This window comes from Gadus macrocephalus, chromosome 15 (genome assembly GCF_031168955.1).
Source record: "Gadus macrocephalus chromosome 15, ASM3116895v1".
In the NCBI taxonomy this organism is placed as follows: domain Eukaryota; kingdom Metazoa; phylum Chordata; class Actinopteri; order Gadiformes; family Gadidae; genus Gadus; species Gadus macrocephalus.
In genome coordinates this window covers 15,188,468-15,210,507 of record NC_082396.1, presented here as the reverse complement: position 1 = coordinate 15,210,507, position 22,040 = coordinate 15,188,468, and the positions used below count along the sequence as shown (strand labels likewise).

At 43.6% G+C, this 22,040-nt stretch overlaps 1 protein-coding gene across 1 annotated transcript in view; it reads left to right on the top strand.

Moving 5' to 3' along the window:
- The window catches only part of LOC132472723 (glutamate receptor ionotropic, delta-1-like), an 87,052-nt gene that overhangs the window by 20,384 nt on the left and 44,628 nt on the right, over positions 1–22,040 (top strand). The window contains exons 2-3 of the mRNA XM_060072456.1: positions 8,979–9,032; positions 15,806–15,979. Of these exons, the coding sequence (XP_059928439.1) occupies positions 8,979–9,032; positions 15,806–15,979 (228 nt within the window). The remainder of the gene's footprint in view (positions 1–8,978; positions 9,033–15,805; positions 15,980–22,040) is intronic.

Here is a 22,040-nt window from a genome sequence, read left to right as displayed (position 1 = left end):
TATGTATGTGTGCACTTACTCACACACACACACACACACACACAAAGTGAAGTTACCCTCTGACATCCTCACTCCCACTGGTGAAGACACGGGAGCGTGTCTCGCCCGAATGTAATAAGGATGACATTCATGTTCATCTCTGGCCCATTCTGTTCCCTCTTTCCTTTGTTGCTGCTTTTGTAGTTTTGTTTGGGGTCTCGTCTCGAGTGCTCACCCCTGCTTGTCAGAGCTAGAGCCTATCGCGTCAGGTCTAGCCTAGCACATCAGGCCTAGCCTAGCACATCAGGCCTAGCCTAGTGCGTCAGGCCTAGCCTAATAATAATAATAATAATAAATGAAATTTATATAGCGCTTAATATGGTACTCTAAGACGCTTAGCCTAGCGCGTCAGGACTACCGTAGTGCACCAGGCTAGAGCCTATGCGTGTCAGAGCCAGAGTTTAGCGTGTCAGGGCTGGAGCCTAGTGTGTTGACCATAAAAATAGAGGGTCTGGCTAGAGCCTAGCACGCAGGGCCTTAACCTAGCACATCGGGGACAGAGCCTAGCTTATCGGGGCTAGAGCCCAGCGTGTCGGGCCTAGAGACTAGCACGTCAGGGTTAGAGCCTAGCAAGTCAGGGCTAGAGCCTAGCATCGGGCCAGAGCCTAGCATCGGGCCAGAACCTAGCGATTTGGGCCTGCCTTCTGACGGTGACCTGCAAGTAGAACTTGGATGGTATCGGACCAAGACTGGAGGCAGAAAAACGATACTGTGTAGAGTATAACTTTTGGGCACTCCAGTCAATAAACATGGCAGAACAAACCGCGAGGCGCTGCTTGCAGATCAGGATTCAGAATCAGAATCTGAAATACTTTATTGATCCCCGAGGGGGAATATCGATGCATGTTGCAGTTGCTCCCGTTTAAGAATATACATGGATATAGAAGCGTAGAAAGAATAAGAAAATACTCAATTGTAAAAATGTCTGCGATGTATAGGGAAAATGCAATGCCAGGCAGTCTTTATTCGGCACATATATCCTGACAGGGAGATGCAGGTCTTGAATGGAGCTGACTTGACTGGATGACGCCATCGCTAGCATTCCCAACAAAGCCACGTGAAATAGTGGGGCAGGTTGGTAGTGGGGGATAGTGGGGTTCAAAGCCCTCCCTGCTCCTGTGACCAGAGTGTGCTCCATAGACGAGTGGTACCAACTTTCACCGTGCGGAAATACAGTCTGGTATACAGTGGAACGACCCATCAGCCATTTGATGAAATAAAATATAGAGCAAAAATAATTGGATACCTATCCTACAATATAGTTTAAAACAATGTAAATACAAATGCTGGGAAATATATACACATTTTATAAGATACAAAAATTGTACAAGCAAGAATATTGGCTAGTCAAAATGTACTTTTAAATAAATGCAGCCGATATACCAGCGTCTTTCACAGTTTAATTATTAAATTGCTGTGCGCAATTATTATAATTTTAAGGCAATAGTGCACAGTTGAAAACATAAATGGTTGACTCATGATGGGTTTAAGCTGGGAAAAGTGGTTAAATTAGTCAAAGGGGCCGGGCTATTGACCCAGAGTTCACCTCTCATGGCGGACTTGGAACAGTTTGATGGCCACAGGCAGCAGTGACTTCATGTGGTGCTCTGTGGTTTGTCTGGGTAGTCTGAGTCGTGCACTGACTGTACTCCTGTGGCTAGCGTCATGGTGTGGGTGGAAGATGTATGTCTCTTCCATTTTTCTGCTCCTGCTTAAATGTTATTTCTGCTTGATTTTGGTTGAATATCTTATCGATGTGAATGTTTTCCACGCTGTCTAGAATGTGTGCAGATGGGGATTGTCGTGTGCAGTAAGGCCTCAACCCCCCCCCCCCCCCCCCCCCCCCAAAGGCCTCGATTGTATCTGTGATCGTTGACCGCAGGTTAAACAGTTCGGAGACCAAGGGTCATGTCAGCGCTGCAGGGTTAAAGTCAAAAAAGCTGTTTTCCTGTCCAGAGATCTTCTGTCTATGTATTCACAGCTAAGATAGGCTCATGCTGACACCCACACAGACCACTTTAGCTTGATAGCAATGTCTGGATCAGGTCATAATTATACAGGAGGTAATTGTAATTTCCTAACATCGGCTATATGCAAGGAGGACAATTACAGAGTCATCCACTTTTCAGAGGGTGGATAGGCCAGTTTTATTAGGCTGATAGAAGAGCAAAACAGAGAAGAATGTGTGTTTTTCCATTTAGTGTCTTAGTGGCTTGGTGTTGACAGGGTTAAAGTAATATACTCTGTGGCACTAATAGCATTTTGATTGTTTGAGTACTGTTAGGTCATGTCTTGGTTTGTACTGAAAATGCCGACTATATAATCTGATCTGAGTCGTAACAGAGAATAACCTTGTTTCCGTGACTTTTATCCAGCTTTGATTCAAGCCTCCGGAAGGTTAGCTCATTGACACTACACTGCAGAAGGTCAACAATATAGTTATTACGTTACCACTGGAGCTGGCCTGGGTGTCCTTAAATGTTTCTAAGACACATAATCATAATTATAATAAAACAATAATAATAATATTATGATTTATAATAACAATATCAAAAACACAAATACGGGTGCTTTATTTGGGCTGAACACCCAAGGCTATGTTTTGGATCATAATATATCTACTCATATATCCATACAAACATTGGCAGTTGGTTATCATTTGGGGGGAATCAGCAGTAGGAGCTTCCCTTTGGACTCCCGTCTGATTGGTCCTCTCCTCTTTTTCCCGGCTCACTCCCGTTTCCTGTGTCTCCTGTGGGGGGACAAGCTTCTAAGCCGTGGCTGTGAGGCTGTGGGGCCGTCCCAGGGGCCTTCTGCGTTTACCTGTTTGTGAGTGAACTCATTTAAAGTCTGTTAGTTCCGCACTGGGAGGCAGTCATAACCGTGGTGTCAGGTTAATAATTCAAACATTAAAGGCTCAGGTCTCCTAATATGTACCTTTTAAGTGTGACTTTTGGGGTGCGGAAGAACAAGAGTTGAGTTAAGCCCTTCTCTTCCGCTGAGCTGGAAGCTTTCTCTTCGGAAGGCAATATCAGGTATCATTTATTGCATTAACAAAAGGACTCAACGCATTATAGCCATGTATGAGTCATATTTGTTGAGTCATTCTATTGCATAATTTAATATCATATTCAAAACAACAAAATAATACTATCTTATAATTTGCCTTTCCTCGAAATTACAGAAATAAACATGATGGACAGGTACATAGCAGGTGTTTTGTATGTGAGTTGTAGTAATGGTATTTGGTTGCATAAAAAAGCTAGAGCAAACTGGTCTGGTAATGCTTGCTCTATTATGTCATTTGGTTATTGTCTATTTTTCCTCTGTTATGAAGGCTTTGGGATGTTTTTACTGTCATAGTTAGTAAAAACTGAGTGTTTCCTTTTAGTATCACTCAGTAACTGAGGAATCAGGAGTCACGTTTTTGAAGTATTTCCTTTTAGGTAGAGAGAGGTTGTTTATGCGCTGACTTAAGGGTACGTTTTAGAAGGATAGCATAATGTACTGCCTTCGGATATTTAGTTTGGAACTATGTACCCTATTCAAATGTGTGTGCTTCATCAGGTCCATGGGTGGTCCAGGGTGTGTTATTTGCAAACGTTATGTATTAGTAGCAGGAAGGGGCTGGCTTTGAACCCGATGTGTCTGTGTGTGTGTGTGTGCGTGTGTGTGGGGGGGTGGTCTTTGTTTGCTGAGTCTGCATGTTGTACCCGTGTTGACACAGGTTAGCCCCGGTGCTTCCTGACACATCAGAAGCTGGCGCGTTAGAAGTGACTTGTTACATTAATGCCTCCTGCCTGTGCCCTTGACACCGCCGCTGTGCCCTTGTTCTGACTCTATTATTTCTTCCTTTTTTTCTACGTCCCCTGAGTGCTGCTCTGTGACTTCCCCATTGCTCCTGAGAAGGAGTTAAAAGCAGAGGAGCAGTGGTCCTTTCCCCCCGGGGGCAACATTTCCAACAACATTTATGGGGACTTACATCTATTTCAATCGAGTGTTTCCCGTAATATATTTTAAACATATCTTTCTTGATTCATCTCTAAAGAGCTTAAGAGCCAAAACATCTAGAGAGAGAGAGAGAGAGAGAGAGAGAGAGAGAGAGAGAGAGAGAGAGAGAGAGAGAGAGAGAGAGAGAGATGCTAAAGCACATGACTAATGGATTCTTGATTCTGGGTAAAAATACTCACGTTAATTTCTTCAAAAGCTCCTTGTTGGGGGTCCACACAGACACACACACAGCTCCTCAACTCACACCCATACACACACACGCACTCGCACACACTCACATTCTCGCTACACACCCGGCCACACACATACAATGCCTGTCGAAACACACACACATCCCGCAACACACACACACACACGCACACACACACACACACACACACGCACGCACGCACGCACACACACACACACACACACACACATTGTCACACGTTATCACAAAATGGAAAAAGATTTTAAAAAGAATCTTGCCCCGGAGCCACCATTTATTTCTTCTATTCCATTTCCTGTATTGTAACGTCTCAGTCGGCCGTCCAGCCTCCTAAGGAGAGCATTAGTGATTCCACTCATGGCGCGGCACTGCCTGTGGGAACGCTGCAAGCCTGCGAGCACCGAGCCCAGCCCTGCGTGCCCTGACAGATGGGAGAGGTGATTATGTTTAATGTCACCACCAGCGCAGTGTATTCCTGCTGGAAGGACGTCCAGCACGGGGTACACTGACAGGGGGCCACGGCGGGGGGGGGGGGGGGGAGATCTCTGTCGTTTGATTATGTCTATCATTACAAGCTGGGGCCGCGCACTGCCTTCACCTGCCTTCAAATACCCCCCTGGCTTTGCTAATCACTGTCAAGGCTTTGTGTGATGTAGGGTCGGGGTGACGCACGCTGGCTTCGGAGGGGGAAGCGGTCCCAGATTTCTGACGTGTGTGTACGAGTGCATCGCGATGGGAGCGGATCCGTACTGTACCGCCTTTTAATTGTCCTTATGGACATAGGAGACTGCGCTTGCATGCGCGTCTGTGCGTTGCCTAACACGGCCTGCCCAAACCCAGCTACCTCTCTGACGTCACCGTACCCCAACTTTGTATTCAATCGGGTCGCCGAAAAACGTTGGTGGTCCGTGGTTTCCACGGCAACTGTGGGGCGGCGATGGTGACCGGGGGACTGTTGTGAATATTTCATAACAGACCTCATTACTCCTGACGGACCCCTTTGTTCAGCCTCAAGCAATGAATGGAGAGGACAAGGAGAGGGAGAAGAGACTTGGAAGGTAGGGATGGGGAGGCTCAGAGGAAAACCCCTTTTCCCTCACAACATTGTCAAATAAGTGTGCTGCAGTAATAAACTTTTCCAATAAAGGCCTTTACTGTAATAACAGGAGGAGATGGTTTTTCAGTCTGCCTGCCCTTTAAACTGTGCTGTTGGACAGCATTAGCGAGGACAGCGTTAGCCAAGCTGCGTCATGCAAGGTACATAAATAGCTGGATAAGTGGATGAAATGATGGATAGATGCAGAAAGGTGAATGGAAAGACAGAGAGATAGATATCAACAGATGTGTGGAATGGTGGACGGATGGTGAGATTGGTAGTTAGGTGGCAGGTAAATGGGGTATGGTCGATGGAGCGATTTATAGATGGACAGATGTCGATACAATTGCATTTGATGAATCAAAGGTGCCCTATATATGATGACTATATGCTCTGTAAGGTGACCTTGGGTGTCTTGAAAGGCGCCTCTAAATGAAATGTATTATTATTATTATTATTATAGCAGGCATTTCGCTGTGGACGACATGGGGGAGGGAAAGCCTCTGATGGGTTGATGTTTTTCCCGGCGACTGTTGTTCCGTGGAGCATCCAGCGGCTGCAAGGTGTTGATAGCAGGAGCGTCATCTAAATGACGCACTTGTTGGCAGGGGATGTGCCATGCTTCATTCACAGAATGATCTTAGCTTAGTTAGCTATCAGCCGAAAACCGTAACCTGAACAAATGAGAATGGTGTGACTTTGCTTATTTGTGGAGAGGGAGCTTGTGACCATTATGTTTGTGTTCATGCGTGTCAAACGTAATATACAATAAACTACAATACAGCCCAATCAGGTACCAGCCATTAGTGTTTTGTTACTGATTCAGTTGTGAAAAAATACGACAAACCACATGAGGCAATCATGCAATTATCATATTATACCCACAGATCTTGTACAATTCAGCCCCTATACAGTCCATTGTGCCTTGGCTGCTTGTAGAAAAGGATGTCCTATACTGGGAGAACGGACGGACACATGGATGGATGGACAGATGGATGGGTGGGTGGATCCACAGATGGGTGGAGGGATGGACTAATAGATGGCTGGACAGATAGATGATAGGACAGATAGATTGGTGGGTGGTCGGGTCCAAGGGTGGAGCGATGGATGGTGGGATGGATAGACAGATAGATGGTTGGGTGGGTCCACAGACGAAAGGATGGATGGATGGTCGGATGAATAGCATTCTCCGCACATTTGACATTTGCAGTAAATTCTTCTGCCAGAAGTCCTCCGTCCCCTGTCCGCCGTCAAGGCGTACGATTAAAGTGTGTTGGTTTGTCTGGCTGGCGGTCGGCTGGCATCCAGCTGCAGTAGAAATGCCTTGGGCTGCTCTATGATTACTAATATTAACCCTAGCCAAGTGTACAGGGTACATCAACGCGATATCATGCATCCGCTCTATTTCTTTAAAAACAACTAATATGGCCCTCAAACCTCACACATCTCAGTGGTGACAACCTTCACTGAGGTAAATGGAAAAATGGAAATGCATTACAAGAAAATTCCTCTGCAAGACAATTGATATAATTTATGGTCTTGGATGGATTTGGAGGCTTTGATGCGATTACACATACATTTATGCTAAATCATCTTAGGTGTGATTAGAAAAGGTTTGATCAAGAAAATTAATTTAAGAATAGCTGGCCACACATGGGGGCTTTTGTGTTTAAGTGGTGTTGGTTGTGAATCCTAACGGACAAATACATAATGTAGGTTGGATCTCCCTCGTCTTAGTTTACAAGGGATCTTTTCGCCGGTGTCTTCTCAAGTTCAATCTTATTTAACCAGAGACTCCTCATTTTTATAGGCCTATAGGGCTTTTTAAAGTCAAGACCGCTGCTTTACACTTTTAGCCAAAAATACTGAATGTCCTTTTTTCTTTTTATTATATCTAATCACCGTGCCAACGATCGATCCGTCCCTCAGTACTAAGGAATAAGTACTGAAGGAAGAGAATAAAAGCACCTGTCCTCATTATACCTGATGCAACAGGCAGACTTAGTCACGTCGCGTCGGGACGCCTGGCGCCCGTTAAATACCAACACGTTGGGCCTTCTGTAAGAGGAGCTCAGAGGGATTTATTTGTTCATTCCTTGTCTATACGTAATTGATTCGCCCACAGCACATTGCACGGATATGTGTTTGAATGGATTTGTGGCACAGGTCTGAGTTGGGAACCAGGGGCGTCTGATAGTACAGTGTTGTATTTCCAATGAAGGTCTAATCTTGCGACTTCCAAGGCAAACCGTTGGTTAATTCTTTCTGAAGGCTACTGATAACCTCACCTGCTATTTAACTTTATCAAGTCCTTATGCGAATAAAAATTAAACACTGTCTGAGGTTCCCTTGAGGTGACTTCCTGCGGTTAGCAGTCTTCACCTTTAAATCAGCGTGTTCCTTTTAGCCATTCGGTTTTGACTTTCAACAAAACCAAATGGCCCAGCTGTTAGCCATTTAGCAACCTGCGCTAGCTGACTCTGCGTGGTATCCATTATGCATTTTTTTTTGCATTACAGGGAACGGTCTATGCTTCTGCTTATCTTGGTTCAAGGCAGAAAGCAGCATCAGAACCTGCACTTCTTCTAATACACACACACGCACACATTCACAGCTTATTCTCATACCAGATCTTGTTGAACAGTTGGAGATGGTCAAGTGATAGCAAACTTGAAATTATATGAATTCCTGAAACACTTATTTTAGTTTTTCCATGACCAAGTGCTGTTGTTAGTTGATTGAGTAGAGCTTTTCAATTGCCAAAAAAGGGATGCACAAAACTTTATTTTGCATCTGCATTAGGAGCAGAGCCTGTTGACAGAATTATTTTTACCGCTCAGTTTATCTGAGGTAGAACACTCAGAACAGGAGCTGGTAAATGTGCCGTCTATTTTGGCATTTATTGTGTTGTCATTTAAACACCCCCTCTCACACACGAAACACACACACACACACCCAATCAGACCGACAGATTTGGGTGAGTGCAACGAACCATGCGTGTCAACTTCCGCCTTAATTTCGGAGGCTGGAGATAACCATTGCTCCCACGGCCCGGCCCCCTCCTTCTTTCCCCCTCGCAATTTAATGAAATCAATCTCAAACGAGGGCCACATTAAACCTAATCTTGAGTCTTTCAAGGTTAGGGGATCGATTGGAAGCTTTTTGGGGTTGTTCTACAACCGGCACGTATTGATGAGCCATGGGGTTGTTCAGAAAATTCACTTTAAAAAAAGAAAACGCAAAGCAGGGCTTCACTGTAATAGGCCGTCCGTGGATCGCTGTTTGGCGGCCTCCACTTCTTTGCTTTATAAAATCGTTAAGACACACCACAATGCAATTTCCGGAGGGAAGGTGAGGATTTTGGCGCTCGGGCGCGGTGAGCATGGCAGATGTCATCCGAGGCAGTGCGGCAGCGGAGTCATTTAAAACAGCCCATTTGCTACCACGGCTGGCTGCGGCGGATGCGATCAGGTCACGACGAGAATGGGAGCCCGAGGCGGTTTCCAGCGGCGGTGGCAACGACCGCTGGAGCCTTTCCACGGCTGAGTGTTTTTTAATTGGTGCTTGTTTGTTCTTTTGGGTTCCCTCTATTTATCCGATGTGGTCTTGTCTCCTTCTCTGCAGGCGGTGGAGACCAACCTGGCATCAAAGGACAGTCACTGGGTGTATGCTAATGAGGTGAGGTCATCAGGGTTTTACTACACTGCGTGAAGCATGGGGGGCCTCTGCAGTGAAGGGCCAGGATTGGCTCATTGTCCAGATTGCAAACACACACTCCTGACTCTTGTAGCCTGAAGAAGAGCAGCCATTTTGTGGCTTTGTTGCTTTTTGATCTGCTCACATTAATGGCCCATCTTGTTAATTTATCTTAACGGGACTGGGCATTGTCACTGGATTCTAAAACTGTATGTCATTCAGTTTCAGAGTTATTTCGTATTATTTTTGTCTCACATTTGTAATTAGGTGAGTGCTGCATGCAGCGCTCAACTATTGTTCTTCATAAGTTTTATTCCTTCTTTCTTTCTTCCTTTATTATTCTTATTAACTTTAGGAACTATCTCCTTCCTAAATTTTTCACCTAGAGACTCCATTCAAATTGTAAAATATTCAGAATAGCTTGGAATCGCTCGCTTTGTTTCCGATTTAGTTTTTATATTTTATACTTTTTAAGATATTCTACTTTTAAAATATTTGCTTTTTTTTAACATGGGAGGACTGCCCATTCTGACACCTGAATTACTTAAAGGTCCCATAAATATGAATTCCCCTAGCCTGCCTATGGTCCCCCAGTGGCTAAAACTCCCCCAGAGCACCAGGTGTTCTGCTCGCCTTTGAAGAAAACAGAGGCTCAAGCGCACTGATTTGGAATGTGGTCCCATATGTCGTCATAAAGGATCTAAGCTCCTCCCCTTTCTCTGCCTTGCCCGCCCAGAGAATTTGGCCCGCCAATGAGACACGACCGTGCGAGCGCCACATGTGTGTGTGTGTGTGATTACACACACTGTAACGCAAGTGTTTGCTCTCGGTTCTTTGAAGTCTCCTGTATTTCCAACGATAGTGTAGTGGGGGTTATCTCAGCCATGGTTGAGAAGGAATTGGGGGAAGGAACTTTGGCTTTGACTCCCTGAAGTACATGAACTGCGACATGCCGCCGGTTGCCACAAGGCACCACCGCCGCGAAGCACCACCGCCCGGCAGCGGGCAGCGGGCAGCCGGCAGCAGGCAGCGCGCGGTTCAGTCTACTTCAGATTGATGTGGAAGTGGAAGAACCAGAGACGTCGGAGAACCCGACAAAGTCGTTTGTGATTCATAATATCATCTGGAGGCGCACACAGCTTTTTGCCATGATAATATGTATTATATGACATATCTATGTATGATATGATATTATTTAGATATAGAGCTCCAGGACTGCAACGCAAGTGTACACTTCCTTGTTATTTGGATAACCGTTCTGCTTTTGGTGTTATGGCGCATAACACGTCGGACTCTCGTCTCTGGTATTTCTACAACAAGAGTCGTAGTGGGGGTTATCTCAGCCATGATTGAGAATGAATTGGGGGAAAGGAACTTTGGCTTTGACTCCCTCAAGAACATGAACCACGACATGGAGGAGAAAGGGATTGTTGGCCACGAATGTCTCCCGCTTGAGCCCCGCTTCCCGCTGCCGAGGGACCGCTGCCGAGGGACCACCGCCACGGCGCTGCAGGAGGTGGAGGTGCCTAAGCGCTGCCCGGCAACAATCCCTTTCTCCTCCATGTCGCAGTTCAGTCTACTTTAGATTGATGTGGACGTGGAAGAACCAGGAACGTCGGAGAACCCAACGTGGTCGTTTGAGATTCATAATATCGGTTCACACAGCTTTTGGCTGTGATAATATATATTATATGATATAGATATCTATGTATAATATGATATTATTTAGATATAGAGCTCCAGGACTCCCGTGTGTTCTAGAATATTTACAGAATACGGCTAAAGGCTGTGTGCGCCTCGCCATTGCGATACATCCACTGTAAACAGAGAGCATGGTACCGTGGCTGCAAGCTGCTCAGGGCCACGCCCCCACCCTCCTCCTTGACCCGCCTCGCTCCTCCTCATTTGCATTATAGCTACGGACACCAAAACAGCACATTTGGTGGAAGCTCAATGTGCGACTGGCTCGGAGTGGCTATAACTCTGCAACACGGCTGAATTTCGGGAAGTCTTTGAATACTGTGTTAGTTGCCCACTAATACCTATATTAAAGCATCCATAAAATAGCATGTCATGGGACCTTTAAGTCATCGTAACTCGGTCAAATTTCAACCGTTCAACGTTGACGCTGGAGCGTGAGGATGTTCAGCAGTGTTGCAAGATTGGGCCTTTTTTCCCGCCAGATTGGGCTACTTCTGGAGGACATTCAGGCAGTGTTGCAGATTAGGCGGTTTTTCCCGCTGTATTGTGCTATTTTAATCACGCAACGGCTCGCTATTCTCTTAAAGACAGACACACACACACACACACACACACACACACACACACACACACACACACACACACACACACACACACACACACACACACACACACACACACACACACACACACACACACACACACACACACACACACCTTTCAGATTCTTCAGTTCAATTAATTTTACATCTCTGCATTTTTTAGCAATGCCTTGCGCTTTTCATTCAGCTGTCACTTTATTTGTTTCCAATCATTTACATTTTCTTAAATGGTGTGCACGTTTACATTGTTTACTCCATTTGGACTTTTGTTCAAATCCCTTCATTTGATTTAAGCCATTTAACGTTTCTTTATGTCTTAATCTATGTGGCTCTATTAAAAAATATTTTCAACCTCACTTTGCACGACAGCAGTCACCGTATTTTCTGCAGGAAATGCATTTTCTAGTTATTATTATTTATTTTTTTTAATCTTTTTTCCTCAGTCATAAGCCCTCATTTCTGCTGATATAGAGGTCATTATGATTGGCCTACACTTAAAATTAACCGTATAAGAATGTTGGGTCACACACACACACACACACTTGAATTAGTCTGTATCTGTAGGTCTTCTTGAGAAATGAAAATAAGCACTATGATTGTATAGCAGCTCAGTTTTCAAGGAGGATTAAATAACAACACAGCTGGTCTCACCTATGTTTGCTATCCCAGCTTCATTATGTGTGTAGCATGCATCCAGCGTGGCTCTTCCTGCATGCCCAACTGACATCTGTATTTGACTGCGTTAATTAGTGTAAAAATGTGAGAGGTCTGTGTGAATTACACCTGTGAGACCTAGCTATTGATCTTTCTATCTGCCTTTCTGTCTGTCTCTCTGTCAACACCATTTACCAATATCGTTATGTTTATTTCTGAAGCAATAAATATACGGTACGTAATCATGGTGAATGTATATATGTATAATTTTACAATAGGAATATATATTGTTACCAGGGAAAAGTTCTAAATCATCAAAGAACATGGAACAGCTCCATGTCAATGAAATGTAAATCTATGTGGGCCTCTTAGTGATTGTATTATTCAGTTCTTGTTATCTACAAAGCCCTGTTAATGGGGAGAATTCACTTAGTTTGTTTGCATTTAAATGCATCTCTTTCTTCTCTCTCTCTTTTTTTTCTATACAAGGAAATTAATTGGATTGTGTTCCTGCATAGGCCGAACATGGACAATTAAAAAATTCCTGGTTATCGTTGTTGTCATTGAAGCTGATGTGTAAAACCAATTTGTTTTCATTAGGATTACCCCAGCATCCTGGATAGTGCAAAGATTTACCATTGCAACGATGATATGCAATGCGCTCGGTTCATGGGAATCATGTTTTGACACATTTTACGCAATAGTTACTATAAATTGTGTTCTCAAAATGAGAAACCTGTGAACCACACATGTTCTTTACAGCAATATGACGTTGGAGAGAGACACGGTATAATTCATTATTCTTGCCCTCAATATCTTTAGAGAGCACACTTCAAAGTTCTAAGTGGCAATTTCAATCGAGCAGAGGAGTGACTGGTGGCTTTGTCTCTTTGTTAAATGTTAATGACAACTTGCAGATGAAATAAAACTTTTGTCACTCTCCCAAATATACCACCCTATATAACTAATTAGTTTTCTCCTCATTTGAACCGGAGCTTTCATAGATGTAAACCTTGCAATGGAATTGTCTTCTCATTTATCTGAATTTAGTTCTCTTCTCACTTCTCACTCCGAATTCCAAGTACACAAACGGGGATGTTTTCATAACGCATATGCAGGCAAGGTCAAATAATAACCAGGCTGAAGCAGCACTTTAGGGTCATCTCATGGGTTACCTGTGTTTTTCTCTTGCCGTAATCAGCTGTACTCAAGCGAAGGTGTGAACGCTACCAATTGCAGGTTTTTGTTTCACAGCTCCTGCCAACACGGCCCACACATCCATGACCTTCCGTGACTGTATTACAGGAAGCTCGCAAAACAACTTTTTTTTTGCCGCCTGCCTGGAGGTTTCCTACGCTCCTCTTTATCTCAGTGCATCTAGATCAAGAGACGCTCTATGGTCAAATGATTGCAACTGGACTATGATGATTCAGTGCTGGACTTTACTTCATCGTGGAAAAAAACAGGAGTTTGTCTAGAGTTTAACATTGTGAAGGACGGCTTCTTGACAGCCCCGTGTCCCTTCGCTCTAAATCACCCCGCAAACCAGGGCGCCGCGATAGCTGCCAGCTCACCAACCAGTGTCTGCCACTGACACTGTCACACTGAATCTAGATGGATGGGCCATCCTTGGAGGATTTCTTGTTTGTTTTTTCTCCCATTTTGAAACGAGTGGGGGGCGGGGTTGGGTGGTGGTGGTGATGGTGGGAGATGTGGGTGACACAGGGAGATGTTTGATGGATTAGTTGGTGCTGCGAAGCTTTCAGAGGGTGTGTATGTGTGTGTGTGTGGGGGGGGGGGAGTATGACTGATTGATGTCCGTGGTAACCAGCCATCAACCGCCGGGCCCCGCCCTGACACGCCTCTCAACACTTATTTTAGAGTTTGCATTTCATTGAGGAATTAGGTCAACGTCGTCATAGCGTATAGTTCTCTATTCAGAGCACTCCAGGTGGTGCAGGAGTACATCAGATAAAAGTACACTTTTATCTGTAACAGTCATGAGAATTATTTGTTTCCGATCCCTATAAAATCCAGAAAGTTGGGAAGACTTTGACTTTGGCTTGGATGCTGTCGGTTAAACTTTTTGGCATCTGTGCCTCGAAGCCAATTAGGCATTTCAAGATTGTAGATTTTCTTCCTGTAATTTGCCATGAGCAACTCGGCAGATCTTAACATTTGTATTCATACTGGGATTCAAAATTAATTCAGAAATTACCTTCCAGAAATGTGTGTCTACAAATACATGCATTTTGATACGGAGCAAAGAAATCTGACCAGATATGACCTGTTTTAACTTTCAACAGTGCATGTGGGTGTGCATGTGTGTGTATCATTTGTGTGTGGTGTGTGTAATGTATGCGTGTAGATGGGTTCCTTTTCAACAAAGTTTAAGACTTTCTTGTTTTGTTTTTCTGCAAAGGCTTTGTGTGTGCTTGTGTGCGTGCGTGTGTGTGTGTGTGCGTGCCTGCGTGCATGCATGCGCGTGTGCGTGTGTGTGTTTGTGTGTGGGTGTGTGTGTGTGTGTGTGTGTGTGTGCTAGCATGTCGGTTGTTGAGGCAAACACACCCATTATCCTGCTTATCCTGTGTTTGTTCTTCCTCCCAAACTCCCATAGCTTTTGTGCATAATCCTGCAGCTTCAAAACACACCTTCAATGCAACCTACATTTCTGTTAGTGATTGCCAGCTTTTCATTTATTTCTCGGGAGTGATTAGTAATATTGACTTTGCGACTCAAAGGGGATGAGTTGGCCTGTCTGTCAGCAGGGCTTGATTTGATCAATGTATTATGCTGTGCTTCTCTTTCATTAAAAGGCAGCTTTGATGTTTTTGCGTCTCCTAGGATGGTGGGACTGTGGGTGGATATCCAAAGGATACAAGGAACTTCATGCCTGATGAATGCCCTGGCATATTTCAGAGTTGCAACCTCATATGTCCTCAGGTTTTTGGGCTCCTAATCATCCAGTTTGAGCACTCTAAACAAACTCAAGACAATCTGGCAAGATGAGCTTCAAGAGCTACAGGTTCTTAGCAAATTAACCTAGTAGTGGTTGTTGTCAAGCCTCCAAACATCCTGCAATCAAGACCTGTTATGAATAAACTTGACCTGGCCTCACTTATCTTCTTAAATATCTGAAGCCCAACCATTTCACTGATCACCATGTGTGTAATAAATGTTGCACTGGATAAATATATTGGGCTTATTTTCTGAAAGTTGTGAATGTTTCTTCTTGTGTTCCGCGTTTTCCTATTAGCACACTCGCTGCTGTATCTAGTTCGGATTCAGGTTGGAGTTGTGCAGAAGGATATGAAATAGGACTTCTGGCAACATGACGTTATTGTGTGACTGTACATGAACCTTGTTTCTTTCTGAGAGCCTCTCGTCTCAATTACCTGCATTAACACTGAGCACCGTCCAACCTAGGGGGCATGACCTCCATCTCCTCATGTCATGACGATTGACTGTAGATGCTAACAACTTCAATCCGGCCTTCACCCATGACCTCCTCAACGTATGTCCTGTTGCATAGCAGTTTCAAAAACCACAACTCTCAAAGAAGTACGCTTTCCATTCACAATTCATGTTGACGGATTGACAGGCAGAGGATGTGTTTCGTGTAAGAGATGAAAGAAAGAGCGCTTCCAACGCCTGTGATCCACGCTAAAAAGCCACCGTGACATAAATGATGGCTGGAGCTGTGTACAAAGCGAGCAGCTCTTCCCGAGTGACACATGTGCTGATGAGTCTCGACTTGGATTAATGTGCTCTTCTTCCCCTGTCGCGCTGTTTCCTCAGGAGGTGAGCGATGCGGAGATAATGGAGCTGGTGCACAGCGCCCTGGGTCGCATGACCGTCATCCGACAGATCTTCCCCATGTGGCGCGACACCAACGTCCGCTGCATGAGGAACAACCACCGCATCTCCTCCCTGCTGTGCGACCCGCAGGACGGATACCTGCAGTCTTTGGAGGTAAGGGGGGAGGTGGTTAGTGCCGGGTGGCGGCGGCCGGAGGGGGAAGTTACCGCACGGGACACGGCCTTTTGTTTGATGTCGGAGGCATTTTCCCGTTGCAACAGGATGCACAAAATGTACACCTTGTTAGCGATTCTCCCATTGAAGATTGTTACTATCTTTGGACATGAAAGCTCATGGATAATAGGTTGTGGGTTATGTATGTTGTACGGGAGACCTTGCAAGCCATGGCAAACCTGCAAAGATATTTTTGGCTGAGGAGAAACTACAAAATATATGGGTTATATCTCAGCAGTGTTGGGCTAGTTACTTCAAAAGCTTAATGCATTATTTATTACTTGTTACTGTCAACTCAAAGTAATTAGTTACATTACAATATTACTGTCTTTGAATTGTAAGGCATTACACTACTTTTACATTACTTTTGCATTACTTTCACCAAAATAACAGCAAATATGCATTTGGTGTTCTTATAGATCTTCTTGTGTTCAATGCAGCTCATTACACAGCAGGAGGTGATGTGGTATGGCATAATGACTGAGCTAGGCTTAAGGCTAACAAAAGTACATTATAATATATTATAAAATTAACATTTTATAATATAAATACTGTAACTTTAGGTTTTCATATTGAAATCAATAGAGCCAGAGCCTACAACGGTAGATTGTAAAAAAAAAAAAATGATTGAGCCCCCTTTCTGGTTTGTCTAGGATGAAATAGAGTGGTTGACACCGAAATCTGGAGTCTTGATCCCGTCTAGGGTATTTGGCTCATTTCGAATCGCCCCTGCCTGCTTCACAATGGCTGGCTATGGGCATTCACAAAACTGTCCTTAAAACAACCCTAAACGTTCGTTTTCAGAAATGTGCAACTCACCAAGTGGTTAGTGGTGTTCGTTGATGTTCCAAATCAAGTATCTTAGCGAAATACAGTTTCTGTCATGTTTTATTTGGCAATTTGTAAATCCATTGATATCGGTTGGATGTGCTCGTTGACCGGAAACGGAAAGGCTGTAGTCTTTTCGCTCTGTTCTAGCCCTACTGTTGAGACGGAGAACCGAGCAAAAAGACTACAACCACCCCCACTGGACTCTGCTGCTGCCGTGATCTTCTCCTCTGCGAATCTCACGAAAATCGACTACTATAATAGCAGGCCTGTAGCCCCAGTTACTCAAGTTACTCATGTGCGCATGTGCCAAGCCGCCTGCAGCTCACACACACACACAGCACGCATACATACACCGCAAGCACACACATGCACACACATACACACCGCATGCACACACGTACATGCGCACAAACACACACACACGCGCGCACACATCGCACATCAAAACAAAGGCAGCGACACATACACGGAAGCACACACACAGGCATGCACACACACACGCACGCGCACACACCGTATGTCAAGACAAAGGCAGCGACACACTCGCCGAGCTTAGACGTTATGTTTTTAAACATAACGGCTCCGCCATCGACACACACGCAGATAAGAACACACACGCACTTGCACACTCCGCAGCGACACTCGCCCAGGTAAGACGTAATGTTTTTAAACATAACAGCTCCGCGGCCGACAAACTCTCCCAGGTAACACGTTCTGTCTATAGACCATTGGTCGCCAATCCGTCGATCGCGATCGACTGGTCGATCTTTGAGGCTTTCCATTTAGATCCCGAAAATAATAGAATGAGGACTTCCTTACTCTTTTGCACTTAAAGGAGAGAACGAGAGGTGAGGATATTTATCAGGAGTTCAAAAAGTATATCGACGAAAACGGCATCCCCAATAATAAACTATAGTGGCCATTACTACTGATGGGGTCCCGGCAATGCGAGGTGTGCGGGCAGGTTTCATAGCGCTGAGCCGTAATGACCCCAAATTTCCCACATTCATGGATTATCACTGTGTTATCCATCAACAGGCATTGGTTGGGAAAGTCTTGGACTCTTCCCATTTCATGACACTGGTCGTCAAATTGATAAACTCGATAGAGCAAAAGCGCTTCAGCACCGCTTATTGAAGGCGTTATTGGATGAGCTTGATGCCGCATACGGAGACCTGCTTCTCCACGCTGAAGTCCGGGGGGTTGAGTCGCGGCAAAGTGTTGCAGCGATTTGTTGACTTGCTGCCTGAGATAAAGACTTTTTTGTCAACAAGGAACGAGGAGCACGAAGAACTGTCCGATGATGCGCGGCTACCGGATCTGGGGTTTTTGACAGACCTAACGGCAAAACTTAACACACTCAACAACGAGCTGCAGGGAAAAAAGACAGACGCCTGCTCCACATGATTAGCGCAGTGAATGGGTTCAAGACCAAGCTGGGTGTTTGGACCACACACTTAAAGAACAAGAGGCTGACCCACTTCCCAAACCTGGAGAAAATGTCACACACCATCAAAAAAAAAGGATGTTTTATTTTTTTAACCCTGAGCAGTACTGTGCAGATATTGTTGCATTCCTCTCAAACCCATTTCTACCCATTGATATAGAACAGGTAGCAGACAGATTCCAGCAGGTATTTGCTTTGCCAGGTGGAGTTGACATGGAGATGGTTGATTTGCAAAATGACATAGAGCTGAAAACCAGATCAAGGGACAGTGACTTTTGGGGACTGGTCGGCAAAGAGAAGTATCCTCTCCTCACTGCATGTGCACTAAGAGTGAGTGCCTACTTTGGATCTACTTTTCTGTGTGAAATGGCGTTTTCACAAATGAAATTAATCAAAATCATAGTACAGGAGCCGCCTTACAGACCTCGACTGACTTCAAGGCACTCGCTGACAGTATTCAGTCACAGCCATCACACTAATTTGAGTAACATGACTGCAAGAGTTTTGCCTTTAGATGGCGTTGTGAGGTGATGCTGCTTTATATGGGATGTGGCGCTAACTTAATTGCAATGACTGAGCATTGTATTGGCACACATTACAGTTCCACTTTCTAAAATGTGAATCATACATTTGTTAACTTCCATGTGGGCATTGGGTAAGCAAAACAGCTAATTACACTTCAACATCTGTCCACTGCAAGTGTGTAGATTTTTTCCTCTTTGTTGTGTTGTGTTTGCTGTGTTGTGTGTGTGTTGTGCAAATACAGTTGTACAATATTATGGATGGGAAATAGGGCACATGGCTTTATTTTTTGTTTTCAGTTAGTTTTGATTGATTGCATCAATTTAAAAGCTGAGCAAAGAATTACATGTAATTCAAACAATTAGACTCAATAAAAGGCCTTAAATTGGAAATACATTCTGCGCTGTCTGTTTTTTCTCCAGTCTTCAATAGGTAGATCTTTCCTTTCACACCGGTCGAGCTGGGCTTAAAAAGGTTGATGACCACTGCTATAGACTGTAGAAATTGCAATAAAAAAAGGGAAAAGACAATTTCTCACCTCGACAAGCAACGGCGGGTCGTTCATTTTGTCATATAAAAAACATTAAATTCAAACATTGCACCGACCGGCATCTCAACGCATAATTCACGTGATCTTAAAGAGACAATGTCCCTATAACGTAGAACGAAAACATGTCAATAACACAGTATGGTGAATTATGCCTACACTTTGTTGCTCAAATGTAATGTAACTCTCCTCCTTGATTCTCCCAAAATGTCTTGCAATATTGATATCCCGCGCCCTCCCCCCTGCAGACTGTTTTAGTTTTCTATTTTTCTTATGTTTTGTGTGTATGCTATGTGTGACTGTAGGCTACTGCTGCCTGTCTTGGCCAGGACACTGGAAGAGATGTTTAATCTCAATGATGATTATTATTTTCAACTAACCAATAGTAGTTGCCTTGCATTTTAAAATGACACTTTTCAGCCCTGAATAACTGTAAAAGCTACTTAATAATTGATTTGCATGCATAGTATACCACACTTTCCATTGAACAATTAGCCCTGTTACCATAAATTGACTTATTTTATAATTAAATCAAATGTTCACACACTAGCTGCTTTCAGACACACGTGTAAGTCCTGATATTCTCCTGATGGGCCGTATCTGTGAACAACATATCCTGACATTTGTACCCTGAAAATCTCCTGAATAATACTGCCCCTGAGGTATTATTTTCTCCATAGGAAATGTAAATCACCTTCTATGTGAATGAGGAGTAGAAAGGCGTTATTTCTCACACCACCTCAGTGGGCTTGTTGATGACTCTTCTGCATGTCATTGAGTGGCCCCCTAAATGATAATCAGCCTGTCGCCCTTTGTTCGTTGAATGGTAAAAAAATATTAAAATGTTTGCACTGTTAAGAGTAATTTGTGGTGAACAAATGTTATACATTGTAAAATTCTAGGCAAAATGTTATTATGTTATGCGCTCAGAAATGTATGACATTAGTTTGTATAAGAACACACAAGTAAATTTCAGTTTAAAATACATTGTAACGCGCGTCACAGAGATTTGTACCGAGTAAAATATTATCTTATTTTTTTGTAATGCCTTACATTACCGCGTTACAGCAAAAAGTTATGCATTACAGTAATGCATTACTTTTGTAATGCGTTACTCCAAACACTGTATCTCAGTGAATATTTATAATTACAAATAGCATTTATCTACGTGTGGGTAAGCTGTATTGTCCTTCGTTATTCCAATGATTAAATGAAACAGGCCACAATAGAACAATTTGCAAGGCCTAGCAAAAATTATAATTGTGGCCGTCACACAAAATCCAGTTTCCTGCTGTGACCTACTCATGGGTTGCGATGCAACTCAGTGAAAAACAGTAACTCTAATACTGTAACTTGTCACTAATTTCTTGTAATTTTATGCATTTTATAAATACCTGATTTCCCTTTCTTTTTCTACATTAGTTTTGCGTGTTCAGCATTTTGGTATGCAAGAACATGACCCTATTTATTATAATTTTAAAGTGTAATGTAGAACATCAACATGAACTTGTACCAACAATATGGTACATTATGGTTGAATAAGCCTGATGATGAGTGTCACTTCAACATATTTATTCATGCTGCTCAATGAGCATTTGGGTCTTTTCTGATGTATACATTTTCTAATTGAAGGCCTGCTTGCTTGCTTTAAAATTCTTGAAAGGGGCAGGTTTATGAAAGCTGAATAGGAATATTATATTGCCAATCTCAACTGGTCATTGTGGTGACATTGGAAGGCAGAATCTGTGGTATTTTTTTAACTGGGTATACACAATAAAAAGTTGAACCCGCAAAGACGTCTTTGAAATGTGTAACTTATTTGCAAGATAAAAAAAAATATATATATATATATATAAATAAAGCAGGCTGAAATTGGCACTTTATAACAGTCTCTATAGTATAAGGTCAGATCAATCCATTATGGTATATATCCATATGTTTTTTTAGATGCATTTGACAAATTTCTCTTATTTGTTATTGTTCCTTCAAAAATTGCATTTACAAGGCCAAACGACCCGCCGCATGGATGTATGGGGCGGTGACCTCGCGGGATGTGTATCTTGGCATTCTTCAGCCCACCAACCTTAGAATGTTGAAGTGTCAGTGAGAGAAAGAACGATATGGCATTGTTTCAGTGCGCATGCACAAACTTCATTATTTGGTGACCTTGCACATGGTGACAAACAAGGAACACTTGTAAATGTCATAAGAATGCCATCTCAACAAGTTTTAACAGGTAATTAAAAACACCCATCCATACCAACCCGGCACCACCTCAACACGGAGAAAGAAATGGGGAATAACAGGACTGCGTTGAGCTCGGATTGCATGTGGTCATCTGTGGTCGTCGTTTGTTGTTCAATGTGCACGATTCTGACACCCTATCACAGTCGAGCGTCCATTTCCAGTTTTCAAAAGGTTCTTTGAAAGGTTGCTTAATATTTCGGGTGTGTAATATGATCGTGGGGATCTTTACCTCTTTCTTTTCGCGATTCTACCGAACTGCAAATCTCGCTAGAGATTTTTTCAACAACAATCCTAAACCGAGGTGAAGTCGCAAAGGTAATAAAGGTCTATGTAAAGGAAATATCCTTCAACCATGGGCACCACATCGGTATTACCCAACCACTGTCTCCTTTATTGCGGTCCATCCT